The 10,726-nt window shown below is 37.5% G+C and overlaps 2 protein-coding genes across 4 annotated transcripts in view; both read left to right on the top strand.

Moving 5' to 3' along the window:
* The first annotated feature begins 348 nt into the window (after nucleotides 1-348).
* LOC122088941 (disease resistance protein RPV1-like) lies at nucleotides 349-7,458 on the top strand. 3 transcript variants are annotated; one of them, XM_042658327.1, is made up of 8 exons: nucleotides 349-757; nucleotides 1,136-1,612; nucleotides 1,989-2,545; nucleotides 2,785-3,934; nucleotides 4,230-4,502; nucleotides 4,592-5,311; nucleotides 5,436-6,391; nucleotides 7,116-7,458. In XM_042658327.1, exons 3-7 carry the CDS (start codon nucleotides 2,034-2,036, stop codon nucleotides 6,348-6,350), a joined length of 3,570 nt encoding a protein of 1,189 aa, XP_042514261.1. In that variant the 5' UTR covers nucleotides 349-757; nucleotides 1,136-1,612; nucleotides 1,989-2,033; the 3' UTR covers nucleotides 6,351-6,391; nucleotides 7,116-7,458. The 3 variants fall into 3 exon arrangements, with proteins under 3 accessions (XP_042514261.1, XP_042514267.1, XP_042514272.1); XM_042658333.1 differs by lacking the exon at nucleotides 1,136-1,612; XM_042658338.1 differs by lacking the exon at nucleotides 4,230-4,502 and having other exon boundaries at nucleotides 1,136-2,545.
* Nucleotides 7,459-10,008: 2,550 nt separating this feature from the next.
* LOC122094364 (disease resistance protein Roq1-like) overlaps nucleotides 10,009-10,726 on the top strand; it is an 8,128-nt gene continuing 7,410 nt past the window's right edge. The window contains exon 1 of the mRNA XM_042665139.1: nucleotides 10,009-10,289. Coding sequence (XP_042521073.1) covers nucleotides 10,009-10,289 — 281 coding nt within the window. The remainder of the gene's footprint in view (nucleotides 10,290-10,726) is intronic.

The raw sequence follows: 10,726 nt of genomic DNA, 5'->3' as shown, positions 1-10,726 counted from the left end.
TCACCGCTTTGTTCCTTCGAATTCTCTATTTGAAGGAGTAGGAAACAGAGCCATCAATTCCCACTGATTGGTGGCCAATGGGAAGTGGTGGGGTCCACGAGGGTGACTTGGCGTTGGAAAAAAAAAGAAAAATTATCATGTGCCATCATTATATTTTAAATTTACCTCAAAATCCATCCTAAATTCTTAAAAATATCAGCCGTACTCTTGATGTATAGCAACGTTAGTTTAAAGTAAAAAAGACCCTTTTGACCTTACTTCTTCTTTTTTCTTTTTTTTTTTAAATCTCTTTCTTTTCTCTATAACTATTAGCCCACAAAGATGCTCTCTGTCTGTCTAGAGGCGAGATTGCTCTTCCCACAGAAAGGTTCAAGATTCTGAATTAAAAGAAAAATAAATAATCTTTTACCTTTTTCATGGATAAGAACTCTAAAAATCCTGCAACAATGGTGGCAGCCTTGCATCAGAGATGCATGAATCTCTTCAATATCTCCAACTTGAAATCCCTCCTTTCCCTCTGTCTCAACTATTCTCCAACGTTTTAAGTGCACTGCAAATCTTGCAACATGGCTAACAAATGGATGACTTTCCATAAATCTCTTCTCTTTGCTTTCTTTCTTCGCTTTGGATTCCTTTCATTACCTCCAGCACATACCTTTCTGTTCTCATTCTCATTGAATCAACCCATTTCGATCAAATCGCCGCCCAATTCTGATCTCTGCAACTCCACGAGTTTCTTGATCAGACCCCACCCCAGGTAATGCTATCAAACTAGCTCTCATGTAAATTCTAGAATCAGAACAAACTTTGATTTTAATTACTTAAAAAAAAAAAAGAGTTTTCTGAGATAATTCTTTTTTCCCCTTTGAAGATCATGAAGAGTGTCTTTTGCAATGGTAAATTGAGAGCCTAGATCTTAAACCTTTCTAGCAAGTTCCTCAACCTCATGCTTAACAGCAGAAGGCCTTTTCTTTCATTAAGTCGATCATTACATCTGCTGTTATCTAACACAAGTTTCTTTCTTGTCCAAATTTGTATGTTTAAAGAAGGGAATGGGTTCAGTTGCATTAATCCTCCCGTCACGATCCAAATCCCTTATCCTAAAATATGTATCGAATTGATCTTCTTGTGACAGGTTTTGCCCCGCCATTCTCAACCCACTATTTCCTGAATCGCCTTGTTACCTGGCTAATCTCTGCAATCGCTGGCCGAATGGAGACAAAGAATAAGGGGAGTAGAGAGTGTTCCCTCTGCGGCTGCAATCGCCTAAAATGGGAAGTATTCCCACCTCTCTCTCCCTCTTCCTCGAAGGATCGAGGCAAAATAAGGAGAGGAAAAATCTAAAAAGAATCTCCTCGGGCAAAAGAAACTCTAAACCTGAGTCGGAGGAGGAGATTGAATGGAATATTTCTTTAAAGTTGGGACGCCTGAGTCGGAAGAGGCAATCCTTAGGTGATCTTCGTCGTAAGAGGAGGAGATTGATCGGAATATTTCTTAAATGTTGGGTCGCCTGAGTTGGAAGAGAAGCCCTAAATCTTCGATTTTATGTTGGGTCGCATGAATAGGGGGTTTTTACGTCACAGGGTGAAACAGTCAGTTTACCTTGAGGGAGGTAAACTTGTTATTTGCAAAATAACAACAGTGACATGTCATCACTTGTTATTTAAAAAAAAAAAGAATATATACATTCCATTTTTTATTTTGTAGGATAGCTTTTAAGATAAATTTAAAAAACAGAGATGATAGAAGATAATTTTCCAAAAAAAAAAACAAAAGGGAGAGGAACAAATGAGAGTGTTGACATATCACGTTATCGGATTGATTTTTATGTCATACACAATATGATATGAAGGTTAGGTGTAGTCATGTGTTTCTTCCACCAAAAAAAATGACAAAAAGACAAGGGGACAGGTTGTTGTGGCCTAGTGGGGAAGTGTGAGGGAGAAACGCGTCAGCTCACCCTACTTTTTTTTCCTTCTCTGGTTCAGGTAGGAAACAGAGCCACCCTTTTCAATCAAGGTAAGCCAACTTGTATGAGAAAGGAGAGCTATTTTACTGCAAACTTCATGGAGCCACAGCTTGGATCTGGATCTTCTTCTTCAAGTTCAAGTTATGATGTGTTTATCAATTTCAGAGGCAAAGACACTCGCAATACCTTGGTTGGTCACCTTTACAGGGCTCTCAAGGATCGTGGAATCCATGTTTTCATGGACAGCAAAAATCTGTGGAAAGGAGGAGATATTGGGCCGGAGCTTTTAAGGGCAATTAAGGGATCCAAGCTCTCGATTGCTGTCTTCAGTGAAAGATATGCAGAAAGCAAATGGTGCCTCAGGGAGCTTGTTCAAATGCTGGATTGTCATACAAGCATCGGTCAAATCATTTTCCCTATTTTCTACAAAGTTAAGACATCTGATGTTAAGAATCATACTGCAAGTTTTAAGATTTCACCTCAAAAACATGGCAAAGAGACGCCCGAAACTCTGCAGAGATGGAAGGACGCTTTGCGAGCGGTAGGTGATAAGAGTGGATGGGTTTTTGAGGATGGGTAAGTCTAAGTCCCTAAAAATTGTAAATATCACTTCTATATATGATCCATGTCGTATCTAATATTCTTATTTATGCTTTCAAGTTTCTATGATTGCAGTGAAAAGAAATATAACTTGATTATAAGCTTTCTTCCATCAGAGAAACTTAATCCACTTCATATTTTCTTGTAGAATTTGAGCTTACGCTACCAATGTTTTTTGTGACTTCTATCTTCCTTTTTCTATGAACTAATTGCAGGGATGATCAATCAGAGCTAGTGGAGAAAGTTGTTCAAAATGCTTGGATTCGACTGAGTAGTGTCCCCTTGATTGATGTGAAACACCCTGTTGGATTAGAATCCCGTGTAAAAGATGTATTATCTCTACTATCAAAAACTAGTTCTGATCAGGATGTTCAGTTTCTAGGAATATGTGGTTCAGGTGGTATTGGGAAGACAACCATTGCGACAGCAGTATACAATCACATCTTTAGAAATTTTAGCAAGAGTTGTTTTCTTGATGAAGTCGGAGAGAAAGCATCACAACCCAACGGTATTGATTTATTGCAAGAGAAGCTTCTTTATAGAGTCTTTCGGGAGGAAATTAAATTATGCAGCCCCAAAGAAGGATCAAGATTGATAAAAGAAAGACTTGGGAAAATAGATATTCTTCTGATTCTTGATAATGTGAGCCATCATAGCCAAATCGATGCATTGGCCAGTGATATCAGTTGGTTTGGTCCTCGAAGTAGGATAATTATAACAACTAGAGATCATGGCATTTTAGGTAGAATTCCTCAAAATAATAGAAAAGTATACGAGCCTAATGAATTGAATACAGAGGAGAGTCTTCAATTGTTTAGTTCTTATGCTTTTTATATGGACCAACCTCCTGAAGATTATATGCAGCTTTCAATTCATATAGTGGACACAACAGGAGGGTTGCCCTTAGCCTTGGTGGTTTTGGGTTCTGATTTATCTATAGAAAGGAATAAAGATGTATGGAAAAGCATGATTCGGACGTTACAACAAGTTCCTCATAAGGATGTCTATCGAAAGTTAAGGATAAGCTATGATAATTTGCACGATGATATTGAGAAAAAAATGTTTCTTGATGTTGCATGTTTTTTTCTAGAAAATGAGGAAGAAATCATAATTTCCATATGGGAGGCTTGTGGCTTTGAACCGAGATACCATTTAGAAGTTCTCAAGAGAAAATCTCTCTTAAATATTAGTGAGCGGAAAATGTGTACAAGTATGCATATGACTAAATCAAAAGTCTTGTTGATGCATGATCAAATTCGTGACATGGGAAGACGAATTGCCAACAGCCAAAGCCTTATAGAACTTGGTAATCATATCAGGTTATGGTCTCGTGAAAATATCATGAAAGTATTAAACGGTGGTGAGGTAAGATCTAATTACAAGAGACTATTTTGTTTTCTATTTATTTATTTTTTTAATCCTCTGCTCTTACACTAGCTAAGCATGAGATTCTAATATATAAATAAGTGTGCATCTTTTTTTTTTTTTAATTAATATAAATGTCCTAGCGGCAAAAAACAGAAGAAGAAGATTATAAACATATTAAACTTTGAAATAAAGTGCATTAAGACCAAACATAGTAAATAGGGAGTGCATTGACAAAGCTTCTACATACTTTTTGCTATCAATTCTATTTACTTGAACTGTTTTTATATTGTAGGAGAATGAAATGGTTGGCGCTCTCTCCCTTAGCTTGAACCACATTTGTTTAAATACTGAAATTTTTAAGAAGATGACCAATCTAAGATTCTTAAAAGTTGATGAAGCAACTTTGGAGGGGAACTTTCAGTGTCTTCCTCCTACGTTGAGATGGTTGAGTTGGTGTTGTCCATTGGAAGAACTATCTTGCAATTTTTATCATGAAGAAATAGTTATGCTCGACTTAAGCCATGGCCATTTTAGACTAGCTTGGAATAATTGGTTTGGAAATAAGGTGTGCAATAGTTTTCTTTCTTTTCTCTCAATTTATATCCGTATATTTCTAGACGTTAAAATGTTATATTTGTCTCTTTGTCTTGACAGTTGTTTCAACAATTGAAAGTCCTTAAACTCAGTAGTTGTTTGAATCTGTCTGAGTCTCCCGACTTCTCAGGATTTCCCCATTTGGAGAGGTTATATCTTGATGGTTGCCGTTTCTTGGTTAATTTACATGAGTCCATTGGGCAGCTTCAATGGCTTGTGTACCTGAACTTGGACTTCTGCTTTTCTCTCGAGAAACTCCCGAACAGTATATGTGGGTTGAGTTCTCTCCAGAAGCTTATACTCAGTAATTGCTCTTTACTCAGAAATTTGCCCGAGACTATTGGTGATCTAAAAGAATCTTTGGTTGAGCTTTTCTTGGACTATACAATAATTGAAGCATTGCCTGATGGTGTTGGACAGTTAAAAAAGCTGGAGGTATTAGATCTTTCAAATTGCCTTGTGCTAGTGAGACTGCCAAGGTTAATGGAAAATATGACATCTTTACGTTACATTCTCCTAGGTGGACGTGCCAAGCTTCGATACATACCAAAGTTGCCCTCTAGTTTAATTGAATTTCGTATTTGTCAATCGGTGGTAAGGTCATGGGACATGCATAACATAAAAAGGTTGGAGTTATTGTGCCTCAAGAGTATGTCCGTACAGGAAGAGCAGTTAAAAAGAGGAGTTGTGAGGATAAGTTATGGTGGATTCAGTGTGCTAGAATTGATGTGTGGAGTCGATCAAATCTGTGTTCATTATTTGCGGCAAACGCATGGCCAGGTGATGTCCTTTATCTTCTGTCTATATAATGCCTAATTAGCAACTGCCATATTATTATTATTATTATTATTTTTCTTGTTGGGGTATGTAAAATTTTTACAAAACCTTCTGATATTATTGACAGGTCCCTACCTTACCAGCATGTCGGTGGTATAACAATGAAAGCCGGAGACAAATTTGGATACGTTTGCAAGAGAGACATGAAGATCTGTTTCGTAAATACCTGATTCCTGATGGTGATGAGATCTTTAGCAACAGGTTAATTATGCACGTTTCTATGAGAGTCAGCGGATTTGATCGATTACTTGCCGGCATAGTGGAGGACGATGTAGTACGAGTAAATACAACTCTGAAATTTGAAGCTCGTATCCATAGCCGCAAAGACCAAAAAATAACCTATTGTGAAACTAGGCTGAGAATGGAAGACATCGCATTGATGAATCCAGCTTTCTACCAACAAGAAAAAAGTTTGACAAATCCAGATAGAGAAGCCTACTTTCACAAATTGAAAGGGTTACTTTACAATTTTGGTTTTGGTACAAAAGACGTCCACAAATCGAAAGGGTTTGATCATCGAGATATAGAGGACTATCACAATTTGTTGGTAGAAATTTATCAACAAAAAGAGCACGATCACAGTTTGGAAGGGGTTGATTACCGAGATTCAGAGCACGTTCACAGATTCAAAGGGCTTGATTGGTTCGGGTTTCATTTGGAGTGTGGAGATACCATTGAGATATTAGAAATATATCAAGAAAATCTTCCTCATGATACTGATGATGATGATGAAGAAGATGACCGTGATCGTGGCTTCTATTTCACTGTGACAGATCTGAACCTCTTCCTAGTAAAAGAGGAGCCTAACCTGGAGATGTTCAATAATCAATCCATTAGGTCTCTTGTTCCTGAGCAAGAAGAGGAGAAGACTAATGATTTTACGGGCGATGCAGAGGGAGAGGAGAGGAGTAATGAGAGCATAATAAACATGCTCTTGATGAAGATGATGGGGCTGGTCCTTCTCTGTTGCTCAACGAGTTAGTATTCTGAATACTGCAGCGATTATTGGGGATCGCTTTTCTGGTGAGCATTACATATATGAGTAGACCTTATATTTTTGCAGCATTCTAATCTAACCCTTCGAATCTTCTACTTCTGTTTTTTTAATTAACCAGCTGCTTTTTCAATATCATCTTGCAAATTATCATAACTTATCTATAATTTCTTATATATAGACATCTTTTGAGGAACTTGTTTCAACATCGTAGTCATACTAAGGCACTCTTAAGAACCCAAGCCTCCTAATTGCAATAGAGTTTGTTGGGGTTCCTCAAGAGATGGATTTCAGGACTAGAATTGGTCTCAGTTGATACTGATTTAGATCAGTGAGGATTAGACTAAATTGAACAGATTTACCCTTGTTTTTTTGGACCATTTTACCTTTATACCTAATTGCACTAGAACTTGTTGGGTTTCCACATGTAAGGGGAAAGTAATAATCCTACATGAGAAGTTAGTAGCCCGGTGTGAGGACTTATAGGTGCCACCCTTTCCTTAATGGGTAGCTTTTGAAGATGAGTTCTAAGTACCCAAAGATGGGTTAAATTTAAGTATATACTACCCTTTTTCACTCTGCAACCGATTTGGTTAATCAAAATATTACTCCCATTAGGTGCAAGAGAGGATATGATGCTCAGAAAGTGCAGTATTTATTTAAGAGGTTAACTCAAAATTTTCACAATAAAAATCTCCATTAACACAAGTATTACAGTCTATATGTGAGTATTGATGGCGATGAAATATACAGGGGAACTGGTAGCTGAGAAGCAAGTGAAAGGAGCATCAAAAGAGGACTATCAGAGATTTGCAAAAGCCACATTTGGATGGGCCTATTGAACATTAAAGAACGCGAACAACCACTGGAGTCTGGAGTGGATGATCCAATTCAAAATGGTTATATCAAGCTTTAGTTCATGTCTTCTATCTTCATTTTGTTCTTGCTATTGCTTGTTTGTATAGGTGAGCTAACCGATATGGATTATGAGTTGCAGTCTATTGGCTTGAGTGGCTATTGGATTTGATCAATAGCAAATGGCTGAAACCTTTTGAAATTCAGTAGACTATGGAATGAACATCAGTCCAAGTTGAGATGTGAGGGTGACACTGCCTAAAATTACTATTTATCTTTGTGGATTTGTCATCAGCAGATTGCAATACAATCCAAAATTTTGGCAAAAATTAACCTCGAGTGGTTCTCATGATTATTGCCGCGGCTAGTGGTGCATAAAATTTTGTAACCAAATCAAATCTCACTGGAAAATGAACAACCCAAAACCAATTCAAACTCCTCATATAAAGCAGAAATTCTCCCTATTAATGCTTCTACTAGTGTTTCTATTGATTATCACGCTGGTGGAGCTACAATGCCTTTTAGGGAACTTTCTCCCAATATTTATATAGATTTTAAGAGAAAAAGATCATTTCAAGTTGCATGGAGCTTATTGCAAGACACAGAAGTGTGTGAAATTACCTTTCCACCTCTCATAAAATAAAAAATTTCATTCATGCTTTTTTGTTTTTTGGTAAAAATTTCATTCATGTTGATGCTCTGAATTATGTGTACTCTCAAATGGCCCCCACACTGATGTAAGGGCCATGCAACGAGACACTGATCTCTTGCCCATATTTTAATATGTAAGTTATAAGTTTCGGTGAGTCCCCTAAATCGGACGACTTTCGGTCTAATGCCATGCACAGGAAACAACCGAATACTAATGGGTCAGTCCCTAAGTCCAAACACCCTTTTACCAAAAACATGAATGGTAAAAAAAAAGAAACAGACGGTACGGGTTTTAAACAGTAATTTTTTTTTAACGATATGGTCAAATAAACGGTCAAAAAAGCAGAGAACGACAAAAAACGAAAAACGAACGGTACGGGTTTTAAACATGTAGATTTTAAACAAACGAGACCAAAAAAAGGGTACTATACTCATATAAATGAAGGAATTATTAGATGAATACTTGCATCTAATGTTCAAAATAACTATAGTATCCAACATTAATGCATATATATCTCATGTCTCATTATAAGTTTTTTGATATATGATTGAATATCATTCACTACCAATTCTAATTTTATACACCACACATGTTCAAGTTTTATTGAGCAATGTGGTTTGGCTATGATGTTATTCATTTTTGTCAACATTGTCAATACACTCTTAGAGTAATGTATCTTCACTTTGAGTTAGTAGTCATCACTTTAGAAACATTTTTCAGCAAATGTATCAATTTGTATCTCAATTTTGGGATTCATGCATTGATATTGAGTTGAAGGTGATATCAAGAGAAATATAGGTCATTGAGTTAGCTTCAAGTCGGTGAAAGAATCAAGTGGATGAGAGTTCATGAGAGAAAGATATGATCAATTAAGTAGACATTATGTTCAACAAGTTAAGTCTTAAAAAAGGCCAAAAAATGGAAACGTGTTTTAAACCTGTTTAGAACAGAAATGTTTGCCGCTTGTTTTTTTTTTTTTTTTTTTTTAAGTATTTTTGACAAACATACAGGAAAACATGTTTTAAATAGTAAAAAACGAGAATGTGTTTAAAAACACATTTTTGCTAAGGGTGGTCCAGCACATTAATTATTCAATCGTGTTGTTTTTGGCCAATCCTTCATGGATAGGGACTTGTCCTACTGCCGATGCGGACCTGGTAGTAAGTCTAGTGACACCCCAATTTACTGGGTTCCCCCCTCCCAGAATGGCATAGAAGGGCATTTAAGTCAATAAAAATGTTATCACCCTATGAACATAAGTTTGATTCCATTTCCTCTGTACTTGTTGAAAGAATAGGTTTTAATGTCTAAGTAGAGAACAGAGACTTTGACCTAAAATGAAAAGAAAGAGAGAGAGAGAGAGGAAAATTATTGAAGTCGAGATTGGGACACATGACAAATCGAATCCAGCCTCTCATGGTCTGATCTTGTCCAATTGGTAAGGCTCCAGAGCTTATGCCTAATTTCTAAAAAGAAAAACTTTATTTATTTATTTTTTCCCCACCCACAGAGCTGAAAGGGATTTAAACGGAACTTTGTCACCGGACGAATCTTACGTTGCACGCAGCTTTGAAGTCGACACTGCTTCTACCCAAAAAAAAAAGGAAAGTTGACACTTGATTCCAATCAGATGGTGAATAACAACTGATCTGCCACCCAGGCCTTTTTGTTGGTGACTCATATGCAATCTTTGGAAATCGCCTTCAGATGGGCACGGCAAGCAGCAATAAATCATATCTTAGCATATTCAGATCATGTCATTTTATAAATACGAGATAATGAATCTTTCCCACTTTCAGAAATTACTTTATTCCTGAGCCCATCTCCAGTTCTCCCCTGTGGACTGGAAGAGATTTCCCACCAACAAAGCGGAAAGTGATTTAGCACTTTCCCTGATTTTTCTCACCGATAAAGCCGAGAGAATGTATGGACTGAGTAGGGGAGAGCGGGAGAAAACGCATCGACACTTAGTGCTTGACTTTCCCGCAGCAGCCACATTATGTGTGGTCATATCCTAAACGGATACCCTTGTTCACCACTTTTTTGCCTTCTCTGTCTTAGGTAGGAAACAGAGCCAGCTTTTTCAATCAAGGTAAGCCAATTTGTAGGTGAATAGAGAGCTCTTATACTGCAAACTTGATGGAGCCACAGGTTGGATTTGGATCTTCTTCTTCTTCTTCTTCAAGTTCAAGTTATGATGTGTTTATCAATTTCAGAGGCGAAGACACTCGCAATTCCTTCGTTGGTCACCTTTACAGGGCTCTCAAGGATCGTGGAATCCATGCTTTCATGGACAGCAAAAATCTGTGGAAAGGACAAGATATTGGGCCTGAGCTTCTCGGAGCAATTAAAGGATCTAAGTTCTCGATTGCTGTCTTCAGTAAAAGATACGCAGAAAGCAAATGGTGCCTATCAGGACAGTTAGCGTCCCACTCGAACTCAACCTCTAGAGTCATACTCACACTCAACAACCTCTCCTACATTGTAGGCATTTTCAGTGAGCACAAACTCTAGAAACTACTTGCAGTCCAAGACTACCTCATGAGATAGCAGAGTTGGAATAGAACTCTCACATGTGATAATAGACTTTCTGTCTATTACTCACATATGTTAACAGAGTCCTACCCCATTAATATTAGAGTTTGAGTCTCCCACATGTGATCATAGAGTTTGTCTATAACTCAATAATTGTAATATCTATATAAGAGCATCATTGTGCACTCATTAAAGTGAATGCCAATATACAATTTCAACATGCTATCACGAGCCGCATAAAGTTCCACCGAGCACCCTCCTCCTCCCCACGTTTTCCCCTCTCCAATAGCCTACGCCCCCTCTTCTTTACAACTACGTTGCA

This window comes from Macadamia integrifolia, chromosome 2 (genome assembly GCF_013358625.1).
Source record: "Macadamia integrifolia cultivar HAES 741 chromosome 2, SCU_Mint_v3, whole genome shotgun sequence".
Classification (NCBI taxonomy): Eukaryota; Viridiplantae; Streptophyta; class Magnoliopsida; order Proteales; family Proteaceae; genus Macadamia; species Macadamia integrifolia.
The sequence above is the reverse complement of the archived record's forward strand: the minus strand, read 5'-3'. Positions and strand labels throughout refer to the sequence as shown.

What these genes read in the sequence shown, in the direction of transcription:
- LOC122088941 (XM_042658333.1), top strand. Translation starts at nt 2,034, where the DNA reads ATGAGAAAGGAGAGCTATTTTACTGCAAACTTCATGGAGCCACAGCTT. An exon ending in GGATGGGTTTTTGAGGATGG is followed by an intron (nt 2,546 to 2,784) that starts GTAAGTCTAAGT and finishes AACTAATTGCAG; the next exon opens with GGATGATCAATCAGAGCTAG. An exon ending in ATAATTGGTTTGGAAATAAG is followed by an intron (nt 4,503 to 4,591) that starts GTGTGCAATAGT and finishes TTGTCTTGACAG; the next exon opens with TTGTTTCAACAATTGAAAGT.